The sequence below is a fragment of the Salmo salar genome, chromosome 01 (assembly GCF_965601325.2).
Source record: "Salmo salar chromosome 01, fSalSal1, whole genome shotgun sequence".
Taxonomy (NCBI): Eukaryota; Metazoa; Chordata; class Actinopteri; order Salmoniformes; family Salmonidae; genus Salmo; species Salmo salar.
Genome location: NC_138291.1, coordinates 90,961,801 through 90,989,757, shown reverse-complemented (window position 1 = coordinate 90,989,757; position 27,957 = coordinate 90,961,801). Strand labels below are relative to the sequence as shown.

The window sequence follows — 27,957 nt, the reverse complement described above, 5'->3', positions numbered from 1 at the left end:
GAAGTGGCTCAGGTAGTGCAGCAAGAAGGTTTGCTGTGTCTGTCAGCATAGTGTCCAGAGCATGGAGGCGCTACCAGGAGACAGGCCAGTACATCAGGAGACGTGGAGGAGGCCGTAGGAAGGCAACAACCCAGCAGCAGGACCGCTACCTCCGCCTTTGTGCAAGGAGGAGCAGGAGAAGCACTGCCAGAGCCCTGCAAAATGACCTCCAGCAGGCCACAAATGTGCATGTGTCTGCTCAAACGGTCAGAAACAGACTCCATGAGGGTGGTATGAGGGCCCAACGTCCACAGGTGGGGGTTGTGCTTACAGCCCAACACCGTGCAGGACGTTTGGCATTTGCCAGAGAACACCAAGATTGGCAAATTCGCCACTGGCGCCCTGTGCTCTTCACAGATGAAAGCAGGTTCACACTGAGCACATGTGACAGACGTGACAGAGTCTGGAGACGCCGTGGAGAACGTTCTGCTGCCTGCAACATCCTCCAGCATGACCGGTTTGGCGGTGGGTCAGTCATGGTGTGGGGTGGCATTTCTTTGGGGGGCCGCACAGCCCTCCATGTGCTCGCCAGAGGTAGCCTGACTGCCATTAGGTACCGAGATGAGATCCTCAGACCCCTTGTGAGACCATATGCTGGTGCGGTTGGCCCTGGGTTCCTCCTAATGCAAGACAATGCTAGACCTCATGTGGCTGGAGTGTGTCAGCAGTTCCTGCAAGAGGAAGGCATTGATGCTATGGACTGGCCCGCCCGTTCCCCAGACCTGAATCCAATTGAGCACATCTGGGACATCATGTCTCGCTCCATCCACCAACGCCACGTTGCACCACAGACTGTCCAGGAGTTGGCGGATGCTTTAGTCCAGGTCTGGGAGGAGATCCCTCAGGAGACCATCCGCCACCTCATCAGGAGCATACCCAGGCATTGTAGGGAGCATGCCCAGGCGTTGTAGGGAGGTCATACACACACTACTGAGACTCATTTTGACTTGTTTTAAGGACATTACATCAAAGTTGGATCAGCCTGTAGTGTGGTTTTCCACTTTAATTTTGAGTGTGACTCCAAATCCAGACCTCCATGGGTTGATAAATTGGATTTCCATTGATTATTTTTGTGTGATTTTGTTGTCAGCACATTCAACTATGTAAAGAAAAAAGTAATTAATAAGATAATTTATTTCATTCAGATCTAGGATGTGTTGTTTAAGTGTTCCCTTTATTTTTTTGAGCAGTGTATATATATATATTTTGTAGAGGTGGAGCGATTATGATTTTTCACCGCCAATACCAATACCGATTATTGGAGGAGCAAAAAATGCAGATACCAATTAATCGGCCAATTTGTAAATATACATTTGTAATAATGACAATTACAACAATACTGAATGAACACTTTAATTTTAACTGAATATAATACATAAATAAAAATCTATTTAGTCTCAAATAAATAATGAAACATGTTCAGTTTGGTTTAAATAATGCAAAAACAGTGTTGGAGAAAAAAGTAAAACTGCAATATGTGCCATGTAAAAAAGCTAACGTTTAAGTTCCATGCTCAGAACATGAGAACATATGAAAGCTGGTGGTTCCTTTTAACATAAGACTTCAATATTCCCAGTTAAGAATTTTTGGTTATAGTTATTATAGGAATTATAGGACTATTTCTCTCTATACCATTTGTATTTCATATACCTTTGACTATTGGATGTTCTTATAGGCACTAGAGTATTGCCAGCCTAATCTCGGGAGTTGATAGGCTTGAAGTCATAAACAGCGCTGTGCTTCAAGCATTGCGAAGAGCTTCTGGCAAACGCAGGAAAGTGCTGTTTGAATGAATGCTTTCGAGCCTGCTGCTGCCTACCACCGCTCAAGCAGACTGCTCTATCAAATCATAGACTTAATTATAATATAATAAACACACAGAAATACAAGCCCTAGGTCATTAATATGGTCAAGTCCGGAAACTATCATTTCGAAAACAAAACGTTTATTCTTCAGTGAAATACGGAACCATTCCGTATTTTATCGAACGGGTGGCATCCATAAGTCTAAATATTGCTGTTACATTGCACAACCTTCAATGTTATGTCATAATTATGTAAAATTCTGGCAAATTAATTACGGTCTTTGTTAGGAAGAAATGGTCTTCACACAGTTCGCAACAAACCAGGCAGCCCAAACTGCTGCATATACCCTGACTCTGATTGCACAGAACGCAAGAGAAGTGACATTTTAAGAAAGGCATTGATGTTTATAGTTAGGTACATTGGTGCAACGACAGTGCTTTTTTCACGAATGTGCTTGTTAAATCATCAACCGTTTGGCGAAGTAGGCTGTGATTCGATGATAAATTAACAGGCACCGCATTGATCATTTGCAATGCTTGACAAGCTAGTTAAACTAGTAATATCATCAACCATGTGTAGTTAACTAGTGATTATGTTAAGATTGATCGTTTTTTTAAAGATAAGTTTAATGCTAGCTAGCAACTTACCTTGGCTCCTTGCTGCAATCACATAACAGGTGGTAAGCCTGCCACACAGCCTCCTCGTGGAGTGCAATGTAATCGGCCATAATCGGCGTCCAAGAATGCCGATTACGATTGTTATGAAAACTTGAAATCGTCCCCAATTAATCGGCCATGCCGATTAATCAGTCGACCTTTAATATTTTGGGGAGGCTTGCCTGTTTTACATGTTATTTTGGCATTAATACATGTCACATATCAATTTGCAATTGGTACCTTGGGTCGAGTGTTAGCACCAACTCACGAAACCCCATTTCTTGACCGTGTAAATTGGGGCCATGTCTTTGCAGATGTACTAAGTTCCGGAACTCCAATTTGAGCAGCAGCAGCTGAAAAATGAGCTCCTACAAATATTGAAATTGACATGGTTTTTAGAGTGAAGTACATCGGAAAAAAGCAAAAGAAAACTGCAAGACTGAATAGGAGAAAAAACAAGCAACAAACAAAGAAGATAGGCTTTTGAAAAATAACTATTTTTCATAAAATTGTAGTTATCTTAGCTAGCTGAATTGTTTACCAGTTGCTAAGCAGTTGCTAGGGACTCTTTTGGAAGAAGCTAGCTAGCTAACGAAGAACAACAAAGAATATCTAGTTAACAGAAGAAAAGAAAGAGAAAATCAGGACAGAAGAAAAGGATATCAAAGTGAAACAGTTCTCTAAAGACACAAGAGACAATAATACAAGAAACAACACTTCTGTAGCTTGTCAACTATGTGTCTGTCTATCCCCGTTCTCTCCCCTCTGCACAGGCCATACAAACGCTTCACACTGCGTGGCCGCTGCCACTCTAACCTGGTGGTCCCAGCGTGCACGACCCACGTGGAGTTCCAGGTCTCCGGCAGCCTCTGGAACTGCCGGTCTGCAGCCAACAAGGCTGAGTTCATCTCAGCCTATGCTACCCTCCAGTCCCTAGACTTCCTGGCGCTGACGGAAACATGGATTACCACAGATAACACTGCTACTCCTACTGCTCTCTCTTCGTCTGCCCACGTGTTCTCGCATACCCCTAGAGCATCGAGCCAGCGGGGTGGTGGCACTGGAATCCTCATCTCTCCCAAGTGGACATTCTCTCTTTCTCCCCTGACCCATCTGTCTATCTCCTCATTTGAATTCCATGCTGTCACAGTTACCAGCCCTTTCAAGCTTAACATCCTTATCATTTATCGCCCTCCAGGTTCCCTTGGAGAGTTCATCAATGAGCTTGACGCCTTGATAAGTTCCTTTCCTGAGGATGGCTCACCTCTCACAGTTCTGGGTGACTTTAACCTCCCCACATCTACCTTTGACTCATTCCTCTCTGCCTCCTTCTTTCCACTCCTCTCCTCTTTTGACCTCACCCTCTCACCTTCCCCCCCTACTCACAAGGCAGGCAATACGCTTGACCTCATCTTTACTAGATGCTGTTCTTCCACTAATCTCATTGCAACTCCCCTCCAAATCTCCGACCACTACCTTGTATCCTTTTCCCTCTTGCTCTCATCCAACACTTCTCACTCTGCCCCTACTCGGATGGTATTGCGCCGTCCCAACCTTCGCTCTCTCTCTCCCGCTACTCTCTCCTCTTCCATCCTATCATCTCTTCCCTCTGCTCAAACCTTCTCCAACCTATCTCCTGATTCTGCCTCCTCAACCCTCTTCTCCTCCCTTTCTGCATCCTTTGATTTTCTCTGTCCCCTATCCTCCAGGCCGGCTCGGTCCTCCCCTCCTGCTCCGTGGCTCGACGACTCACTACGAGCTCACAGAACAGGGCTCCGGGCAGCTGAGCGGAAATGGAGGAAAACTCGCCTCCCTGCGGACCTGGCATCCTTTCACTCCCTCATCTCTACATTCTCCTCTTCTGTCTCTGCTGCTAAAGCCACTTTCTACCACTCTAAATTCCAAGCATCTGCCTCTAACCCTAGGAAGCTCTCCTCCCTCCTGAATCCTCCTCCCCCTCCCCCCCCCCTCCTCCCTCTCTGCGGATGACTTCGTCAACCATTTTGAACGGAAGGTTGACGATATCCGATCCTCGTTTGCTAAGTCAAACGACACCGCTGGTCCTGCTCACACTGCCCTACCCTGTGCTTTGACCTCTTTCTCCCCTCTCTCTCCAGATGAAATCTCGCGTCTTGTGACGGCTGGCCGCCCAACAACCTGCCCACTTGACCCTATCCCCTCCTCTCTTCTCCAGACCATTTCCGGAGACCTTCTCCCCTACCTCACCTCGCTCATCAACTCATCCTTGACCGCTGGCTACGTCCCTTCCGTCTTCAAGATAGCGAGAGTTGCACCCCTTCTGAAAAAACCTACACTTGATCCCTCCGATGTCAACAACTACATACCAGTATCCCTTCTTTCTTTTCTCTCCAAAACTCTTGAACATGCCGTCCTTGGCCAGCTCTCCTGCTATCTCTCTCAGAATGACCTTCTTGATCCTAATCAGTCAGGTTTCAAGACTGGGCATTCAACTGAGACAGCTCTTCTCTGTGTCACGGAGGCTCTCCGCACTGCTAAAGCTAACTCTCTCTCCTCTGCTCTCATCCTTCTAGACCTATCTGCTGCCTTTGATACTGTGAACCATCAGATCCTCCTCTCCACCCTCTCCGAGTTGGGCATCTCCGGCGCGGCCCACGCTTGGATTGCGTCCTACCTGACAGGTTGCTCCTACCAGGTGGCGTGGCGAGAATCTGTCTCCGCACCATGCGCTCTCACCACTGGTGTCCCCCAGGGCTCTGTTCTAGGCCCTCTCCTATTCTCGCTATACACCAAGTCACTTGGCTCTGTCATATCCTCACATGGTCTCTCCTATCATTGCTATGCAGACGACACACAATTAATCTTCTCCTTTCCCCCTTCTGATAACCAGGCGGCGAATCGCATCTCTGCATGTCTGTCAGACATATCAGTGTGGATGACGGATCACCACCTCAAGCTGAACCTCGGCAAGACGGAGCTGCTCTTCCTCCCGGGGAAGGACTGCCCGTTCCATGATCTCGCCATCACGGTTGACAACTCCCTTGTGTCCTCCTCCCAGAGTGCTAAGAACCTTGGCGTGATCCTGGACAACACCCTGTCATTCTTCACTAACATCAAGGCGGTGACCCGATCCTGTAGGTTCATGCTCTACAACATTCGCAGAGTACGACCCTGCCTCACACAGGAAGTGGCGCAGGTCCTAATCCAGGCACTTGTCATCTCCCGTCTAGATTACTGCAACTCGCTGTTGGCTGGGCTCCCTGCCTGTGCCATTAAACCCCTACAACTCATCCAGAACGCCGCAGCCCGTCTGGTGTTCAACCTTCCCAAGTTCTCTCACGTCACCCCGCTCCTCCGCTCTCTCCACTGGCTTCCAGTTGAAGCTCGCATCCGCTACAAGACCATGGTGATTGCCTACGGAGCTGTGAAGGGAACGGCACCTCCATACCTTCAGGCTCTGATCAGGCCCTACACCCAAACAAGGGCACTGCGTTCATCCACCTCTGGCCTGCTGGCCCCCCTACCTCTGAGGAAGCACAGTTCCCGCTCAGCCCAGTCAAAACTGTTCGCTGCTCTGGCACCCCAATGGTGGAACAAACTCCCTCACGACGCCAGGACTGCGGAGTCAATCACCACCTTCCGGAGACACCTGAAACCCCACCTCTTTAAGGAATACCTAGGATAGAATAAAGTAATCCTTCTAACCCCCCCCCCCCCCCCCCCCCCCCTTATAAGATTTAGATGCACTATTGTAAAGTGGTTGTTCCACTGGATATCATAAGGTGAATGCACCAATTTGTAAGTCGCTCTGGATAAGAGCGTCTGCTAAATGACTTAAATGTAAATGTAAATTTAAGTTGTAATGGCAGCTGTTATCTCCTTCCATCTTCGTGATTCTTTGCCATATGGTGTGCCGTGGACAAAAGCCTCTTGCGAAGTCTCAGTCGGGGGTTTGTTTTGAGCACTCAAATGTACTTTTATGGGTCTCATTCGTAGGCTCTCTCCATACTGTTTCACATGATTCTTGCGTAGGTGGTAAAAGAGGTTAGTGGTGTTTGAGCCTGTTGTCGGGACCGGCCTGCGGCATATTTTGCAGAGGACAGTTTTCTGGTCCGTGTCAGACTTTTCATACCCAAACCACGTCCATGCAACCGAAGTAGTCCCTCTTTTAGGTATGAGCTCCGTGTCTCCGTGCCACATACTGTAGTGGTCTGGGTGTAGCTGGTGCAGAGGAGTCAGGCGCAGGACAGCAGAGATGGGTAACACAAGTAACTTTACTCAAATATTCCAATAACATGTCGTAATACCGAGCTCACAATAACGGACCGAACATACATAAAACAATCACGCACAAAAACCATGGGGATCACAGAGGGTTAAATAATGAACATGTAATTGGGGAATTGAAACCAGGTGTGTAAGACAAAACAATTGGAAAATGAAAAGTGGATCGGCGATGGCTAGAAGGCCAGTGACGTCGAACGCCACCTGAACAAGGAGGGGGACCGACTTCGGCGGAAGTCGTGACAGTACCCCCCCCCCCCTTGACGTGCGGCTCCAGCTGCGCGTCGACACCAACCTCGGGGACGACCCGGAAGACGAGGCGCAGGGCGATCCGAATGGAGACGGTGGAACTCCCGCAGCAACGGAGGGTCCAAAACGTCCTCCACCGGCACCTCTCCTGCGGACCGTACCCTCCCACTCCACAAGGTACTGAAGGCCCCTCGCCCGACGCCTTGAGACCAGTATGGCTCGAACAGCATACGCTGGGGGCCCCCTCGATGTCCAGAGGGGGCGGAGGAACCTACCGCACCTCAGACTCCTGGAGTGGACCAGCCACCACCGGCCTGAGGAGAGACAAATGGAACGAGGGGGTTAATACGGTAATCGGGGGGAAGCTGTAACCTGTAGCAAACCTTGTTCAGTCTCCTCAGGACTTTGAATGGCCCCACAAACCGCGGGCCCAGCTTCCGGCAGGGCAGGCAGAGGGGCAGGTTTTGGGTCGAGAGCCAGACCCGGTCCCCCGGTGTTCGCTGCGGTGGCGGTCAGTACTCGCCTTCTGACGCCTCACGGCCCGTTGCAGGTGCACATGAGCGGCGTCCCAGGTCTCCTCCGAGCACTTAAACCATTCGTCCACCGCAGGAGCCTCGATCTGGCTCTGATGCCAAGGTGCCAGAACCGGCTGATACCCCAGTACGCACTGGAAGGGGGAGAGGTTAGTTGAGGAGTGGTGGAGCGAGTTTTGGGCCATCTCTGCCCAGGGGATGACCAGGGGATGAGTGCCTGAAACCTACCCAGAAACCTACCCACATCCTGGTTTACTCTCTCCACCTGCCCATTACTCTCAGGGTGAAAACCCGAGGTAAGGCTGACCGAGACCCCCAGACATTCCATGAACGCCCTCCAGACCCTTGACGTGAACTGGGGACCTCGATCAGACACTATATCCTCAGGCACCCCGTAGTGCTGGAAGACATGTGTAACAGGGCCTCCGCAGTCTGTAGGGCCGTAGGGAGACCGGGCAAAGGAAGGAGACGGGTAAAGGACATGGCCCACCTTGCCTGGCGAGGGTTCAGTCTCCTCGCCGCCCGGATGTACTCCAGATTGGGGTGGTCAGTCCAGATGAGAAAAGGGTGTTTAGCCCCCTCAAGCCAATGTCTCCACGCCTTCAGAGCCTTGACAACAGCCAACAGCTCCTGGTCCCCCACATCATATTTTCGCTCCGCCGGGCTGAGCTTCTTCAAAAAGAAAGCACAGGGGCGGAGCTTTGGCGGCGTACCCGAGCGCTGAGAGAGCACGGCTCCTATCCCAGCCTCGGACGCGTCCACCTCCACTATGAACGCCAAAGAGGGATCCGGATGAGCCAGCACAGGAGCCGAGGTAAACAGAGCCCTCAGGTGACCAAAAGCCCTGTCCGCCTCAGCCGACCACTGCAGTCGCACCGGTCCCCCCTTCAGCAGTGAGGTAACGGGAGCCGCTACCTGACCAAAGCCCCGTATAAACCTCTGGTAGTAGTTGGCAAACCCTAGAAACCGCTGCACTTCCTTTACCGTGGTGGGAGTCGGCCAATTACGCACGGCTGAAATACGGTCACTCTCCATCTCCACCCCTGAAGTGGAAATATGGTACCCTAGGAAAGAGACGGACTGTTGGAAGAATAGACATTTCTCAGCCTTGACGTACAGGTCATGCTCCAACAGTCGACCAAGCACCCGGCCCACCAGGGACACATGCTCGGCGCGTGTAGCGGAGTATATCAGAATGTCGTCGATATACACCACTACACCCTGCCTGTGCAGGTCCCGGAAAATCTTGTCTACAAAGGCCTGGAAGACTGATGGAGCATTCATCAACCCGTACGCCATGACGAGATACTCATTGTGCACTGAGGTGGTAATAAATGCCGTCTTCCACTTGTCCCCCTCCCAGATATGCACCAGGTTGCAAGCGCTCCTGAGATCCAATTTTGTGAAGAAGCGCACCCCGTGCATTGACTCTATCGCACTGGCTATGAGGGGCAGCGGGTAGCTGTACCTTACAGTGATTTGGTTGATACCTCGATAGTCAATGCACGGGCGCAGACCTCCATCCTTCTTCTTCACAAAAAAGAAACTTGAGGAGGCAGGTGAAGTGGAGGGCCGAATGTACCCCTGCCCCAGGGATTCGGAGACATATGTTTCCATATCCGCCGTCTCCTCCTGTGACAGGGGATACACGTGACTCCTGGGAGGTGCTGCGTCTACCAGGAGATTTATCAAACAATCCCCCAATCGATGGGGTGGTAATTGAGCCGCCCTCTTCTTACAGAAGGCGAGAGCCAAATCGGCATATTCAGAGGGGATGCGCATGGTGGAGACCTGGTCTGGACTTTCAACCGTTGTAGCACCGACAGAAACCCCTAAACACCTCCCCGAACACTTGTGACTACCCCTTGAGAGCCCTCTGTTGCCACGAAATAGTGGGGTCATGACATGCCAACCAGGGTAGGCCCAGCACCACGGGAAACGCAGGAGGGGGCTCTGAGTGAGCCTGGTGCCGACTCACCTGGGGTGACACAAGAGTGCCCTGCCTGCTGCCTCGACTCCCAGAGGAACCTCCCCAGCACCGACCAGCAGTGTGCCCTCTGCAGCCACAGATGGTACAGGGAACGGCCCCTCCTCTGGTCACCCTAAGTGCAGCACCTCCCAGCTCCATGGGCATCGGAGCGGTGGTGCTGGGGGATGGAACTGACAGGCCCTGATCCGGATGTCCGTGGGTAGCCAGCAGGTTATCCAGCCGGATGGACAGATCCACCAGATGGTCAAACGTGAGAGTGGTGTCCCTGCAGGCCAACTCCCGACGGACGTCCTCGTGCAGACTGCACCGGTAGTGATCGATCAGGGCCCTGACGTTCCATCCCGCACTGGCGGCCAGGGTCCGGAAGTCCAAGGCGAACTCCTGTGCGCTCCTCGTCCCCTACCTCAGGTGGAACAGACGTAAACGCCGCGTAATGGTCCAACACCGCTTCTCCTTCCCCCCATACGCCGTTGGCCCACTCCAGGGCTTTCCCTGAGAGACAGGAGACGAGGGCGGACACGCTCTTACGCCCCGGGTGGACGTTCGCCAGGTAGAGTTCCAGCTGGAGTAGGAACCCCTGGCATCCGGCAGCCGTCCCATCATACTCCCTCTGGAGCGCGAGCCGAATCCCACTAGGACCGGGTGAAGGAGGGGTGAACGGTGGTGCCTGTTGTAGTGGTGCTGGTGGAGGCGCTGGAAGAACTCCTCCTGTCTCCCATCGGTCCATCGTCTGCAGCACGCGATGGCGTTGCAGAGATGTTGCAACATGGTCGCATGCTGCTGGACGTGCTCCTCGACCGCCAAAGGGGGGTTGTCTGCTCCTGCTGACTCCATTTTTGGGTGCGTGATTCTGTAGTGGTCTGGGTGTAGCTGGTGCAGAGGAGTCAGGCGCAGGACAGCAGAGATGAGTAACCCAAGTAACTTTACTCAAATATTCCAATAACATGTCGTAATACTGAGCCCACAATAACGGACCGAACATACATAAAACAATCAAGCACAAAAACCATGGGGAAAACAGAGGGTTAAATAAGTCGTGACACATACACTCTACTCCATGTTTGTTTGTGTTGCAAATTTCCTTCCACATGTGATCTCAAAGCATCGTCCAATTGATAAAAAATATTACCATCAAGAGTGTGATTTGCGACACAACGAAATAAACAATGGAGCATAATATGAAACGATAGATGTTTTTCTATCGTCACATGATATATATCGTCATATCACCCAGCCCTAGTTTCAAGCAGACCACCATAGTCCCTGTGCCCAAGAACACTAAGCCACGAAGTGCTTTGAAAGGCTGGTCATGGCTCACATCAACACCATTATCCCAGAAACTCTAGACCCACTCCAATTTGCATACCTCCCCAACAGATCCACAGATGATGCAATCTCTATTGCACTCCACACTGCCCTTTCCCACCTGGACAAAAGGAACACCTATATGAGAATGCTATTCATTGACTATAGCTCAGTGTTCAACACCATAGTGCCCTCAAAGCTCATCACTAAGCTATGGACCCTGGGACTAAATTCCTCCCTTTGCAACTGGATCCCGGACTTCATGACGGACCATCCCCAGGTGGTAAGGGTAGGTAACAACACATCTGCCACACTGATTCTCAACACAGGGGCCCCTCAGGGGTGCATGCTCAGTCCCCTCCTGTACAGTGGTTCTTCATTTAAAAGTTGTGTCGTACTGATAGCACAGCTTGCGGGCTGCAGCAGAATTCTATGGTACGCTATTTAAGTGTTAGCTATTGTTGCCATTAATGCTAGTTAGACCACCAGAGGGCATCTTTGAGAAGCATTTGACTGTTTTTAATATTGGCTGTACTAGAGAATAAAAAAAAGTGTAATAACATAGTATATGGGATTAATTTTAAGAAATTTTGCTTAATTAATTAGATTAATATTATGGTGTTTCTATTCCAAGAAAAACGAAAAACAAAACCCTCAGGGTTTCCATTAGAAAAATATGACGCTGTACAACGTGACCAGTCGGGAGAAGGCTAGTAAGTGACTGCGAGTGAATAGCAAAATAATCACTTTGGGTGTTCCAGTAAGCAACAATTCGTTGCCTTCATTAGTCTACTTTATTCTTAAAGAACTCCAACACAGAGAAGAGAAAGGAGACTTAAATAATTAAACAATAAAGCGATTGAATTCAAATATATTTTACTGTTTTTAATATTGGCCATCAACCAAAAACACAGCATCTACCGTGGTCGAAACATGTTATTGAATTCAATAAATAAATAAAAAACTATTTCAAAATGCACATGTTTATTAGGCTACTGTGCAGTCAGACAAAACCAACAGGACAATGAGAATAGGCAAAAATAACACATAATTCCTCTCAAGAGAATTAACATTACAGTTACCAACTGGTAGGCTAATCACACAATTGTTCAAAATGGTAAGAGAACTAATGAAGAAAGTTACTCCTCTACATACACATTTATTGTATTTACATATAACAATAGCAACAGGAATATTTTAAAAGTAAAATAAGTATTTGTTCTGACTTACATTTGGTCAAAAACACACAAATATCAAAAGAAAACAGTTTGAGCTACACAATAGCCAACCAAACTAAGAAATACATTTCGTTGATTGCCATGGTGAATAAGCCAATAATAATTGGTAGGACACATAAAAGAAAACATCAAAGAGTTTACCCGGAATCTCTGAATGAAAATACTGGCAGATCAATAAAATGTCCTTGTACAGTAGTAGGTCAAATTAAATTTAGAGGATTGTAATTTAGTATCTAAGGAGCTTTTATACAATTATAATGCAGGGTTAATAATAAATTAATATATTTGTAGGGGTTGATGCATTTTTTGGTGGGGCAAATCTGGTTTTAGATTATTTAAACATCGAATAAAATGCAAGTTTGCCCATTTTGGCCTTTAGGCTACACTTTACAACAGGACTCAACTCTGACGGACTGCAGAATCTACAGTGGTACAAATATATTATTGAATTCGATAAAAAAAAGTTTTAAAGTGTAATGTTTATTAAGTAGTCTTGCTTGTCTCAGAACACTGTGAAACGATGCTGAAATAGTTGACCGGGTAAGCTATTGCTTCACAATCCTATTTTAACAACTGGATGACTTTGGGTGTTACAGTAAGCAACAATTTGTTGCCTTCATTAGCCTACTTTATTCCAATATTTTTGTCATTCAGTGATATTTATTCCTATAGTAATTCATTATGGAACCATCCAGATGTGGTTAGAAAACAAAGCATTTGGTGGACTTGGTGGACTGCGTGCACAATTATTAGGCAAGTGAGTATTCTGATCTTATCATTATTTCTATTCACATTTTCGAAGTCCAAACCATATAAACTTGAATGCTTATTGGATTTAATCATTTTCAGGTGATATGTATTTGTGCAATGAGGGAGGGTGTGGCGAAAGTGAATAATGTGCATAATTATTAGTGCATAATTATTAGGCAGCCTCATTAAAATGGGCCAAAAAGAGATTTAACTGACACTGAAAAGCCAAAAATGTAAAATGCCTTTCAGACAGATGCGACACTCTTTAAATAGCTAAACTATTGAGGCGTAGGCGTGACCACCGGACAATCAAACGTTTTGTTGCGAATAGTCAACTGGGGCGCAAAAACGCATGGGGAAGAAAAGGCGCAAATTAACTGCAAAAGACTTGAGAAGAATTAAACATCAAACTACCAGGAACCCATTATCCTCCAGTGCCACCATATTCCAGAACTGCAACCTACCTGGAGTGTTCAAAAGTACAAGGTGTCAAGTGCTCAGAGACATGGCCAAGGTCAAGAAGACTGAAACAAGACCACCACTGAATAAGATTCACAAGTTGAAGCGTCAAGATTGGGCAAAGAAATACCTGAAGACAGATTTTTCAAAGGTTTTATGGACAGATGAAATGAAAGTGACTCTTGATGGACCAAATGGATGGGCCTGTGGCTGGATCAGTAATGGACACAGGGCACCACTTTGAGTCAGGTGCCAGCAAGGTGAAGTAGGGGTACTGGTATGTGCTGCTATCATTGAGGGTGAGGTAGTAGGACCTTTTCGGGTTGAAGATGGTCTGAAACTCAACTCCCAAACCTACTGCCAGTTTCTGGAAGATTCTTTCGTTAAACAGTGGTACAGGAAGACGTCCTCAGCATTCTAGAAGGCCATGATCTTTATGCAGGACAATGCTCCATCACATGCATCCAAGTACTCCACTGCTTGGCTAGCCAGCAAGGGCCTCAAAGATGCCTGAATAACGTCCTGGCCCCCTTCCTCACCTGACTTAAATCCTATTGAGAACTTGTGGGCCCTTCTCAAACATGAGATTTTCAGTGAGGGAAGACAATACATCTCTGAACAGCATTTGGGAGGCTGTGGTTGCTGCTTCAGCGAAAATTGATTGTGAACAGATCAAGAAACTGACAGACTCCATGGATGGAAGGCTCATGGCAGTTTTTGAAAATAAGGGTGGCTATATTGGTCGCTGAATATTTTTGAAAGGCCAAAAATGTTATATAATTGTCATTTTATGTTACTTATCTGTTACACTTACTCTAAAAATTGAGAATCAACAAGTGAGTTGAGAGAAATTATTTTTGTAATTTAGTTGCCTAATAATTCTGCACACTAATAGTTGCCTAATAATTGTGCACACTTATATATTTCCCTGAGAAAGACAAAACTCACTTTTCCTTTGTTAAACATTCAGGTTTGAGGTTCAATAACATTTTGGATTGACTGAGAGCATTGTGTTTGTTCAACAATAAAATGAATCCCGAGGAATACAATTTGCCTAACAATTGTGCACGCAGTGTATATACATACTGCTCAAAAAAATAAAGGGAACACTTAAACAACACATCCTAGATCTGAATGAAAGAAATAATCTTATTAAATACTTTTTTCTTTACATAGTTGAATGTGCTGACAACAAAATCACACAAAAATAATCAATGGAAATCCAATTTATCAACCCATGAAGGTCTGGATTTGGAGTCACACTCAAAATTAAAGTGGAAAACCACACTACAGGCTGATCCAACTTTGATGTAATGTCCTTAAAACAAGTCAAAATGAGGCTCAGTAGTGTGTGTGGCCTCCACGTGCCTGTATGACCTCCCTACAACGCCTGGGCATGCTCCTGATGAGGTGGCGGATGGTCTCCTGAGGGATCTCCTCCCAGACCTGGACTAAAGCATCCGCCAACTCCTGGACAGTCTGTGGTGCAACGTGGCGTTGGTGGATGGAGCGAGACATGATGTCCCAGATGTGCTCAATTGGATTCAGGTCTGGGGAACGGGCAGGCCAGTCCATAGCATCAATGCCTTCCTCTTGCAGGAACTGCTGACACACTCCAGCCACATGAGGTCTAGCATTGTCTTGCATTAGGAGGAACCCAGGGCCAACCACACCAGCATATGGTCTCACAAGGGGTCTGAGGATCTCATCTCGGTACCTAATGGCAGTCAGGCTACCTCTGGCGAGCACATGGAGGGCTGTGCGGCCCCCCAAAGAAATGCCACCCCACACCATGACTGACCCACTGCCAAACCGGTCATGCTGGAGGATGTTGCAGGCAGCAGAACGTTCTCCACGGCATCTCCAGACTGTCATGTCTGTCACGTGCTCAGTGTGAACCTGCTTTCATCTGTGAAGAGCACAGGGCGCCAGTGGCGAATTTGCCAATCTTGGTGTTCTCTGGCAAATGCCAAACGTCCTGCACGGTGTTGGGCTGTAAGCACAACCCCCACCTGTGGACGTCGGGCCCTCATACCACCCTCATGGAGTCTGTTTCTGACCGTTTGAGCAGACACATGCACATTTGTGGCCTGCTGGAGGTCATTTTGCAGGGCTCTGGCAGTGCTCCTCCTGCTCCTCTTTGCACAAAGGCGGAGGTAGCGGTCCTGCTGCTGGGTTGTTGCCCTCCTACGGCCTCCTCCACGTCTCCTGATGTACTGGCCTGTCTCCTGGTAGCGCCTCCATGCTCTGGACACTACGCTGACAGACACAGCAAACCTTCTTGCCACAGCTCGCATTGATGTGCCATCCTGGATGAGCTGCACTACCTGAGCCACTTGTGTGGGTTGTAGACTCCATCTCATGCTACCACTAGAGTGAAAGCACCACCAGCATTCAAAAGTGACCAAAACATCAGCCAGGAAGCATAGGAACTGAGAAGTGGTCTGTGGTTACCACCTGCAGAACCACTCCTTTATTGGGGGTGTCTTGCTAATTGCCTATAATTTCCACCTGTTGTCTATTCCATTTGCACAACAGCATGTGAAATTTATTGTCAATCAGTGTTGCTTCCTATGTGGACAGTTTGATTTCACAGAAGTGTGATTGACTTGGAGTTACATTGTGTTGTTTAAGTGTTCCCTTTATTTTTTTGAGCAGTGTGTAATATATATATATATAATTTTTTTTCAGAACATTAGCCATGTGTGTTCTCTTGTTTTGTACGGTTCTGTAATTTCGGCCCAATGATTCGTCTGACAAACAAAGAACTTTGCGTACTGCAGGCCCAGGCATGGATCAAAGCTGGCGAGACATTCAATGACATCATCAAGAGATTTGCTGGACCCTAGGTATTTTTGGGACCACATCGTGTATATTGTCCTCCTAATAGCCCTTGAGTTTAACCACAATATTTGTTGTATTATTTGTTCTGTCTTTTCTGGTGGATTAAACTGAAATTGCAAACAACTTTCTATTGCTCATTTAAAAAATAACAATATTTTGGAGACTATTTCATTTTCAAATAACCGAAAGTGAGTGGTTGTAATCTGAATAAAGGGGGAAATGCAGTTCTTGAACATGGGGTGAGACATTCTTACTAATTTGTTAGAGAACCAGTTCGGATTTAAGTATAACTTTTGTATGACTGATGCCTTTAGTGAGAGGTCTAATGCTTTAATATTTCACATGTGCACCTTCATCAGATGAACTGCAACATGTCGGCTAAAGCTATTTAATTCATGAATGCATTTGAATGTTTTTAATATTGTGATAGTGAAGAGCAAAATAATGCAAACATTTCCCCCCCAAAATTGGATTGATTTATCAAGACCAGTCCCCATGATATGTCATTCAGTGATATTTGTTCCCATAGTAATTCGTTATGGATCCATTAATATATTTAAAGTCCCTAAACTCGGCAAGAGTCTATTGTCCTGCTGATAGTTGAAATAAACATCTGCATTTTGAAAGAGTATTTTTATCATTATTTTATTAACGAAAGCATTAAGATGTTGATTAAGAAATACTGTACAGCATATGCTTTATCCAACATTTTGCAATTGCATGAGGTTTAGAGTTAAAAATGTTAAACTTTAGAGTACTTAATACATTGCAAGTTGGGGGGATTGTTTTCACAATAGCCGAGCTATTCTTTTGTAAAGGTTGAAGAGTCTATTGTCCTGCTAATAGCCCATCATGGAAGCATTGTTTGCACCCATAGGTTTTAGGCCTGCATTAGGTTATAACAATCCATGTGGTCCCATGTGGCTCAGTTGGTAGAGCATGGTGTTTGCAACGCCAGGGTTGTGGGTTCGATTCCCACGGGGGACCAGTATGGGAAAAAAAAGAAATATATATGAAATGTATGCATTCACTACTGTAAGTTGCTCTGGATAAGAGCGTATGTAAAATGTTCTGGGAATGTTTAAAAGTCATGGGTGGAGTTATAATTTTGCTGTCAGAAGTATTCAAATCAACCAATGTCAGCCTTTAAATGCTTTATTATCCAAATGTTTAAAGTGCGTGTGAGCGACGGAGAGAATGCATTTGACTGTTTTTAATATTGGCCATCAACGAAAAACACAGCATCTACCGTGGTAGAAATATGTTATTGAATTCATTTTTTAAAACTATTTCAAAATGCATATGTTTAATAGGTGTCACGTCCTGACCAGTATAGGGGTTATTTGTATTTGTAGGTTGGTCAGGACGTGGCAGAGGATATTTGTTTTGGTTGGTTCGGGGTGGTGGTTTGATTAGAAGGGTGTTTGTTTTATTATTTCCGGGTTTTGGGTTATGTGCTATGTTTTTCTGTATTTCTATTGGAGGCAGGTGTTTGTAGTTGCCTTTGAGAGTCCTATATATAGGTATGGGTTTTGTTTGTATTTTGTGGGTAGTTGTCTTTAGCACTGCTGTTGTAAGTATAGCCTGTTAAACTGTCTTCTGTCGTTCTTTTGTTTATTGTTTTTCCCGTGTTCACATTTACTTAATAAATTATAATGATGAGCACGCAACCCGCTGCGCCTTGGTCGTCTCTACCCAACGACACCCGTGACAATAGGCTACAATGCAGTGTCTACCCTCCTTCTTGGCAAGAGTCTATTGTCCTGCTAATAGCCCATCATGGGTGGATGGCTTCATTTGTATTCCAATGTGAGGAGTACTGGAAAGGTGTGGCTCCAGGTTACAATAGGCCATAAGTATACAGCAGATCGCAGATTGTCCTCACTTTGATTATGCTGTAACAACATACTGTAGCACCATGACCAGGATCTCTATTAATTTAAGTAAGCAGATTAGGGCTTTCAGGGGGAACATAAATTTGTGTGTCAATTCATAAACCATGTGCCACGGAATCGGTACATCGAGAATCTCTTCCCAACTATTTTGCAATCTATATGGCACAGCTGTAAATGTTTTGGTCATTAAATGAAACTGGTATATATTTTTATTTATCACAATTTTCTTTCGAAAATTTTGTTTTTTAAGGATTGATTGAATATGTCTGTAAACACACCAGCCAGCTGGTCTGCACATGCTCTGAGGACGCGGCCGGGGATGCCCTCTGGGCCGGCAGCCTTGCGAGGGTTAACACGTTTAAATGTTTTACTCGCATTGGCTGCAGTGTAGGAGAGCCCGCAGGTTTTGGTAGCGGGCCGTGTTAGTGGCACTATATTGTCCTCAAAGCGAGCCAAAAAGTTGTTTAGTCTGTCTGGGAGCAAGGCATCGTGGTTAGGGGTTAGGTTAGGATATTGGTTGGGGTCAGGAATAGGGTTCTGTGGGTTAAGGTTAGACTTAGGAGCAGGGTTCTTCGGGTTAAGGTGAGGGGTAAGGTTAGGGTTGGGGTCAGCAGCAGGGTTCTGTGGGTTAAGGTAAGGGTCAGGAATAGGGTTCTGTGGGTTAAGGTTAGGGGTGATGTTATGGCTAGGGTTCTGTGGCTTAGGATCAGGGTTCTGTGGGTTAAATTGAGGATAGGATTGGGGTTAGGGTTAAGATTAGGATAAAGGTTGAGGTCGGTTGTCTCTGCCTGGTCCTGGGTGCTGTAGGAGACAGGAAGGGTATGGGGTTTAGGAGAAGGAGGCAGTCGATGGTTGGTGATGCTGGCTAGGGTGCTGGCCCTGATATATCTAAGCTACGCCTGGAACAGCCCCTCCTTCTCAATGCCCCAAACAATGTTTGTGTAGCTGCTGTGAAATCAAATCAAATTGTATTTGTCACATGCGCCCTGAATACAACAGGTGTAGACCTTACAGTGAAATGCTTACTTAATGCAGTTTTAATAAAAATAAGTGTTAAGTAAAAAAATGTATAAATAAACTATTAAAATTAAAATAACTATAATTAAAGAGCAGCAGTAAAATAACAGTAGCAAGGCTATATACAGGGGGTACCGGTACAGAGTCAATGTGCAGGGGCACAGGTTAGAGGTAATTGAGGTAATATGTACATGTAGGTAGTTTTAAAGTGACTATGCATAGATAATAAACAGAGAGTGGGAGCAGCGTAAAAAGAGGGGGGGGGGGGGGGGGGGCAATGCAAATAGTCTGGGTTGCCATTTGATGAGCTGTTCAGGAGTCTTATGGCTTGGGGGTAGAAGCTGTTAAGAAGCCTTTTGGACCTAGACTTGGCGCGCCGGTACCGCTTGCCGTGAGGTAGCAGAGAGAACCGTCTATGACTAGGGTGGCAATTTGACAATTTTTAGGGCCTTCCTCTGACACCGCCAGGTATAGAGGTCCTGGATGGCAGGAAGCTTGGCCCTAGTGATGTACTGGGTCGAAGGCACTACCCTCTATAGTGCCTTGCGGTCAGAGGCCGAGCAGTTGTCATACCATACCAGTTGCAACCAGTCATGGTGCTCTCGATGGTGCAGCTGTAGAACCTTTGAGGATCTGAGGACCCATGCCAAATCTTTTCAGTGTCCTGAGGGGGAATAGGTTTTGTCGTACCCTCTTTATGACTGTCTTGGTGTGTTTGGACCATGATAGTTTGTTGGTGATGTGGATACCAAGGAACTTGAAGCTCTCAACCTGCTCCACTACAGCCCCGTCGATGAGAATGGGGGCGTCCTCGGTCCTCCTTTTCCTGTAGTCCACAATCATCTCCTTTGTCTTAATCACGTTGAGGGAGATGTCTGTTATCCTGGCACCACAGGGCCAGGCCTCTGACCTCCTCCCTATAGGCTGTCTCGTCGTTGTCGGTGATCAGGCCTACCACTGTCGTGTCGGCAAACTTAATGATGGTGTTGAAGCCGTGCCTGGCCATGCAGTCATGAGTGAACAACGATTACAGTGGTTCTTTCTTTAAAAGTTACGAGCTTATGCCGCGACCATTAGTGGTAGATGGTGGCATTCTGTCATTGCACCACACTATCACAAGGGGGAGTTGATCTATCAGTAGTCTTAACTGTGGCACAAATTGACTTTCTTTTCATAAATTAATGGAGGCGTTTTCAGTCTGAGAGTCTCTTCTCTGGCACTAGGCAACAACACAAAAAACTGTTGGTGGTCCTGGAGTAAAGACAGAACTTTGGTAAATACAATGGGGGAATTTCACTTGACATGTGGAATGATGATTTTTGAAAAATAGGCAGAGTGGGCTTTTGGTTTCTCTCCCTTTAATGCAGGGCTGACAGACAAGTTCCTTACTTTTTTCCCATTCCACTTGATAAAGGTTCCAATTCATAAAGTTTTTTTTATCAATTAGTATATTTGTTGTATTATTTGTTTTGTCTTTTCTGGTGGGTTAAACTGAAATTGCAACCAACAGCTTGATATTTGAGATTAGTTCGTTTTCAAATAACCGAAAGTGAGCGGTTGCAATCTGAATAAAGGGAAAAAGGCCATTATTGAACATGGGATGAGACATTCTTACTAATTTGTAAATAAAGCCAGTTTGTTACTTAGAATGATTTACTTCTGTTTTTAACCGAGTCTGCTGTCCCCACATGCTTCAAGAGGGCCACCATTGTTCCTGTTCCCAAGAAAGCTTAGGTAACTGAGCTAAATGACTATCGCCCTGTAGCACTCACTTCCGTCATCATGAAGTGCTTTGAGAAACTAGTCAAGGACCATATCACCTCCACCCTACCTGACACCCTAGACCCACTCCAATTTGCTTACCAACCCAATAGGTCCACAGACGACGCAATCGCCATCACAATGCACACTGCCCTAACACATCTGGACAAGAGGAATACCTATGTAAGAATGCTGTTCATCGATTACAGCTCAACATTTAACACCATAGTACCCTCCAAACTCGTCATTAAGCTCGAGACACTGGGTCTCGACCCCGCCCTGTGCAACTGGGTCCTGGACTTCCTGATGGGCCGCCCCCAGGTGGTGAGGGTAGGTAACAACATCTCCACCCCGCTGATCCTCAACACTGGGTCCCCACAAGGGTGGGTTCTCAGCCCTCTCCTGTACTCCCTGTTCACCCACGACTGCGTGGCCATGCACGCATCCAACTCAATTATCAAGTTTGCAGACGACACTACAGTGGTAGGCTTGATTACCAACAACGACGAGACGGCCTACAGGGAGGAGGTGAGGGCCCTCGGAGTGTGGTGTCAGGAAAATAACCTCGCACTCAATGTCAACAAAGCAAAAGAGATGATCGTGGACTTCAGGAAACAGCAGAGGGAGCAGCCCCCTATCTACATTGACGGGACAGTAGTGGAAAGGATGGAGAGTTTTAAGTTCCTCGGCGTACACATCACGGACAAACTGAAATGGTCCACCCACACAGACAGCGTGGTGAAGAAGGCGCAGCAGCGCCTCTTCAACCTCAGGAGGCTGAAGAAATTCGGCTTGTCACCAAAAACACTCAAACTTTTACAGATGCACAATCGAGAGCATCCTGTCGGGCTGTATCACCGCCTGGTACGGCAACTGCTCCACCCATAACCGCAAGGCTCTCCAGAGGGTAGTGAGGTCTGCACAACACATCATCGGGTGCAAACTACCTGCCCTCCAGGACACCTACACCACCCGATGTCACAGGAAGGCCAAAAAGATCATCAAGGACAGCAACCACCTGAGCCACTGCCTGTTCACCCCGCTAACATCCAGAAGGCGAGGTCAGTACAGGTGCATCAAAGCTGGAACCGAGAGACTGAAAAACATCTTCTATCTCAAGGCCATCAGACTGTTAAACAGCCATCACTAACATTGAGTGGCTGCTGCCAACATACAGACTCAACTCAAGCCACTTTAATAATGGGAAAATTGATGTAATCAATTTATCACTTGCCACTTTATATTATTTATATTAGATAATGTTTACATAACCTACATTATTCATCTCATATGTATATACTGTACGCTATACCATCTACTGCATCTTGCCATCTTGATGTAATCAGATGTATCACTAGCTACATTAAACAATGCCACTTTATATAATGTTTTCATAACCTACATTACTCATCTCATATGTATATACTGTACTCTATACCATCTACTGCATCTTGCCATCCTGATGTAAGGTATCACTAGCCACCTTAAACAATGCTGCTTTATATGTTTTCATACCCTACAATACTCATCTCATATACTGTACTCCATACCATCTATTACATCTTGCCTATGCCGGTCGGCCATCACTCATTTATATATTTTTATGTACATATTCGTATTCATTCCTTTACACTTGTGTGTACATCTCCATAAACAGATAAACTACAAACCTAACCCTAACTTAGCCTCAACCTTTTTATTTATTTTACCTTTATTTAACTAGGCAAGTCAGTTAAGAACAAATTATTATTTTCAATGATGGCCTAGTAACAGTGGGATAACTGCCTTGTTCAGGGGCAGAACGACAGTTTTTTACCTTGTCAGCTCGGGGATTCGATCTTGCAACCTTTTGGTTACTAGTCCAATGCTCTAATCACTAGGCTACCTGCCGAGATGTGTATCAGGATGTGAAAGTTAAATCAGGTACTGCTGGATAAATAATATTCAGCAGAGCTGTAAAGACAATCTCATACATGCCGAACAAAAACAGGATCTACTGAAGGATTACATTTTAATTTAGAAACAGACCAACTAATCAACATAATGTGCATGCACAGGCTCTGTTCAAAGGTTCACTATTAGAGGAGTTTGACAGATCAGGAGGGATAATGTAGGCTGGTGTCTTCATTATTATTTCACTATTTAGTTCACAGAGGGGGCAGACAGAGCGTGGCAGATGCCAGCAGATGCCAGCAGATGCCGCAAGGCTGTGGTTATTTTGTAGCTTGAAATCCAGACTTGTTTTGTGCTAATATTCCACTCCTTGTACTCCGTGTCATATTCTAAACATGACAAGGAGTGGAATGATAGCACAAACAGACTGGTACCCAGCTAGACTAGCAATTTTTCAGTTCAATTTACAATTAAATAATGAATAATGTTAATTATACAACGTAAATGCTGTACAGTAAATCAGATATTTCTTTTAGATGATAGTGCAGTAGTAACTGTAATGTGACTGACCCCAGGCTGCCAGTATCAGTGAGGCTGTCTGTGTCCAGGCCTCCCTCCTTGCCCAGTTTGGACAGGTTGATCTTGGTCTCCAGGGTGATCTGCAGGGCCCCGGTGTACACCACCTCCAGCTCCAGCCACAAGCCTGTGGAACACACCATTTTTATATATTTTATTTAACCTTTAATTAATTAGGCAACTCAGTTAAGAACAAATTATTATTTTACAATGACAGCCTACCCCTGCCAAATCCTTCCCTAACCCGGATGACGCTGGGCCAATTGTGTGCCGCCCTATGGGACTCCCGATTACGGCTGACTGTGATACAGCCCAGGATCAAACCAGGGTCTGTAGTGACGCCTCTAGTGCTGAGATGCAGTGCCTTAGACCGCAAAGATACTCAGGAACCAAACATGCAGGTACGCCCGCACGCCCGCCCGCGCGCACGCACGCACGCACGCACGCACGCACACACGCACACACACACACGCACACACACACACACGCAAATACATATACACACACACACCAGAACAGAGATTGAGAGAGATCTAGGAGATTAAGAGGAGGAGACACTCCTCGTCTGATTATGGTGGAGTACTGAGCATCAGATGAGTCCATATTATTAATCTGGTGTAATCTCAGGGAGCCAGGGAGCTGTTACTTCCTGCTGGGGACATGTAGTGCAGCATATTGGTTTGGTGGTGGTGTGTGTGTGTGTGTGTGTGTGCATTGTGTGTGTGTGTGTGTCTGCGAAGCCATACACACGGGTGCATTTAGCAGTGCTTAGGCAGGATTTGCCATTTGCCAGTAGTTAGTCTGGGTGTCCTACCCTCCTGTCTCTCTGCCCCCTGGCTATTATCTCCAGAAAGGGTTAGTCTGGGTGTCCCACCCTCCTGTCTCTCTGCCCCTTGGCTATTATCTCCAGAGAGGGTTAGTCTGGGTGTCCCACCCTCCTGTCTCTCTGCCCCCTGGCTATTATCTCCAGAAAGGGTTAGTCTGGGTGTCCTCCCTCCTGTCTCTCTGCCCCCTGGCTATTATCTCCAGAGAGGGTTAGTCTGGGTGTCCTCCCTCCTGTCTCTCTGCCCCCTGGCTATTATCTCCAGAGAGGGTTAGTCTGGGTGTCCCACCCTCCTGTCTCTCTGCCCCCTGGCTATTATCTCCAGAGAGGGTTAGTCTGGGTGTCCTCCCTCCTGTCTCTCTGCCCCCTGGCTATTATCTCCAGAGAGGGTTAGTCTGGGTGTCCCACCCTCCTGTCTCTCTGCCCCCTGGCTATTATCTCCAGAGGGGGTTAGTCTGGGTGTCCCACCCTCCTGTCTCTCTGCCCCCTGGCTATTATCTCCAGAGAGGGTTAGTCTGGGTGTCCCACCCTCCTGTCTCTCTGCCCCCTGGCTATTATCTCCAGAGAGGGTTAGTCTGGGTGTCCCACCCTCCTGTCTCTCTGCCCCCTGGCTATTATCTCCAGAGAGGGTTAGTCTGGGTGTCCTCCCTCCTGTCTCTCTGCCCCCTGGCTATTATCTCCAGAGAGGGTTAGTCTGGGTGTCCCACCCTCCTGTCTCTCTGCCCCTTGGCTATTATCTCCAGAGAGGGTTAGTCTGGGTGTCCCACCCTCCTGTCTCTCTGCCCCCTGGCTATTATCTCCAGAGAGGGTTAGTCTGGGTGTCCCACCCTCCTGTCTCTCTGCCCCCTGGCTATTATCTCCAGAGAGGGTTAGTCTGGGTGTCCCACCCTCCTGTCTCTCTGCCCCCTGGCTATTATCTCCAGAGAGGGTTAGTCTGGGTGTCCTCCCTCCTGTCTCTCTGCCCGCACCACAATCTGCACCAGGCTCAGCTTGTTAGTCAGTGACCCACGTCACATCCATGCCTCTCTAATCACATGTCATCATTTACAGATTTATACAGAGCTCCCCCACACAGTCAACATGTGTCACCATCATTCCTTTGGGGAATTATAATCTGTCGTAATTTACGGTAATTTTCAGACCTTCATCATCAGGGCAAATCCATTTAATCTGATCCTAAATACCCCTCCAGAATCCAGATTAGACTGAGGATGACACATTGTCATTGTGTTTCAATAATTGGTTCTCTGAGTAGAGTTTCATTTACTGTACTGTGGGCTGAGTTACTGGGTCCAGAGTTTCTCCTGGTCAGGTCACATGGTCTGGAAAAGCTCCTGGCCCTTTATTGCAGAAACATCAGGGAGTGTAAAAAAAGGGAGCGTGCGCTCTCTGGTTGACACTCACCTCTGCTGTTGACCACAGGCCTGGATGCGCTGGTGATTTGGGGCAGACAGGAGCCCATGTCCAGTTCAGTCAGAGTCAGCTCATTCATGAAGTAAGGCAGCTGCACAAACACAAACAAACAAAGAAACTAGCTCTTCTGTTTTGCTTGTTTCCAGTGGGTGTTGTGATTATGTAGGCTATATATTACTAGCAAATGACAAAATATAAATCTTATACAAGCTCCCCTTAATCCTGAACAGAGGATTTTACACTGTGATAGCTCACATACTCACTCTGATTCTGCTCAGCTTTCTCTGGATCTTTCTGGAGACAATGTCCGCCCAGTATTTCTCACGCAGGAAGTCCAAGAAGATTCGACCAATCAGGGCATTGACCCAGTCAGTCTGGCCCTCCCCCAGGAACTCGCAGGTGCACTGTAGGGAAATAGATACACCACTACAGATTAACACACTATTTCAATTGACCATTTATCTGTTTCTAGATGTTTCATTCAGGTGGTCACAGGAAATCACCCTCACTTTTTTGGTGGGGCTTGTCTCTGTGCTGTTGAGATGTGGGCTGGGAAAGGGGCTGGGCTGCTCTGAGGCCAGGAAACGAGCCATGTAGGTGGGGTAGTCCAGCAGCGGAGAGCCCGCCCTGGATGGTTGGATGGAGGGGGTAGAAGGGGGAGAGGGGAGGTCCTCTTCAGTGCTCCCCATCCTGCTGCCCTGGAACCGTCTTGAAGGGCTCACCCCTTGCACCATTGGCACATCTAAATACAGAGATGACAGTTGTTGGTTCACAGATTTGATGTTGTTGTGATCATTTTCTTTTAAGAGTGTTACATGAGAGTGCATCTGTAAGGAAACGTGTAATATTGTCAGCGATGGATTTAGCTTCAGGGGCCTTAGTGGACTGTCTAGGAATAAAGATGGAGGGCAACACTGTTCAGTTTACTACCAGGACAGACCAGAGCGAGGGCAGAAACATTTGTGGTTAAGTGCTTGAGAGCATCACGACAGTACTACATTCTCCTGCATGTTCACGCATCTGTAATCTAGAAATGAACCTGAACACAAGGAACTACCCTGGGGCAAAGGTGCCTGAACAATGAAGGAAACGGAGCAGCTGCAAAATAGGGGCGTAAACGTATGTTTTTGCACCCCCACTTTTTTATAAGAAAATTATCATGATCCATTGGGTAACTTATTTTCAATGATTAGTAGTGTTTTGAGCTAGTCTGTATTAAAATAGATATGTCCATTTTATATATGATATAATAATTAACGGATAGCATTTTGCACCCCATGTCACGGCTGTCAAAAGGAGCGGACCAAGGTGCAGCGTGTTTGTAGTTCCACATTTTATTAAATCCGTGAAACCTTGCAAAACATAAATAACTGAATTTGACAAAACAAACTGTGACGCAGAGAGAAACAAACACTATTCAAAAGATAATAACCCACAAAAACAGGAAGAAAAAAACCCTTCTTAAATATGATCTCCAATCAGAGGTAACGAGGACCAGCTCCCTCCAGTTGGAGATCAACCCAAACAACCCCAACATAGAAATAGAAAAACTAGAACTTAAACATAGAAATAGAAAACCTAGAAAAACACAAAAGGTGCAGACTCCGAATGCAACAAAAATCAATAAAGAAACCACAAAACAAAAGGGAGGGTAGGGAGGGTAATAATTGTCTATGGCGGCTCAAATGCAGTCCACATAACCTTAACCTCCAGCAGAGGAGGCGGCTCCGATTCGGGGTGTAATCCCCGCTCCACCCGCTGATCCCTCCGCTTTAGTACCACCGGACTGTGGATCGTCGGAGGAGGAACCGGACTGTAGATCGCCGCTGGAGACTCCGGGCTGCAGGCCGCCGCTGGAGACTCCGGGCTGCAGGCCGCCGATCCCTCCGCTTTAGCGGCGATCTACAGTCCGGTTCCTCCAACGACGATCCACGGTCCGGTGGTACTAAAGCGGCGGGATCAGCGGGTGGAGCGGGGATTACGCCCCGAATCGGAGCCGCCTCCTCTGCTGGAGGTTACGGTTATGTGGACTGGACTGTATTCCGTCTTAGGGGATTCCGGACTGTAGGCCGTCTCAGGGGGTTCCGGACTGTAGGCCGTCTCAGGGGGTTCCGGACTGTAGGCCGTCTCAGGGGGTTACGGACTGTAGGCCGTCTCAGGGGGTTCCGGACTATAGGCCGTCTCAGGGGGTTCCGGACTGTAGGCCAACTCAGGGGGTTCCGGACTGTAGGCCGTCTCAGGGGGTTCCGGACTCTAGGCCGTCTCAGGGGGTTCCGGACTGTAGGCCGTCTCGGGGGGTTCCGGACTGTAGACCGTCTCAGGAGGTTCCGGGCTGTAGACCGTCTTAGGAAGTTCCGGACTGTAGACCGTCACTGCAGGCTCCGTGCCGTGGATCATCCCTACAGGCTTCTTGCCATGGATTATCCCTACAGGCTTCTTGCCATGGAT

General features: G+C 47.0%; 1 protein-coding gene across 1 annotated transcript in view; it reads right to left on the bottom strand.

Moving 5' to 3' along the window:
* Positions 1-27,957, bottom strand: part of LOC106609293 (testis-expressed protein 2) — a 46,250-nt gene that overhangs the window by 7,922 nt on the left and 10,371 nt on the right. Inside the window, exons 4-7 of the mRNA XM_045724166.2 lie at positions 26,019-26,251; positions 25,773-25,913; positions 25,501-25,600; positions 23,268-23,400 (exon numbers count right to left, since the gene is read on the bottom strand). Coding sequence (XP_045580122.1) covers positions 23,268-23,400; positions 25,501-25,600; positions 25,773-25,913; positions 26,019-26,251 — 607 coding nt within the window. The remainder of the gene's footprint in view (positions 1-23,267; positions 23,401-25,500; positions 25,601-25,772; positions 25,914-26,018; positions 26,252-27,957) is intronic.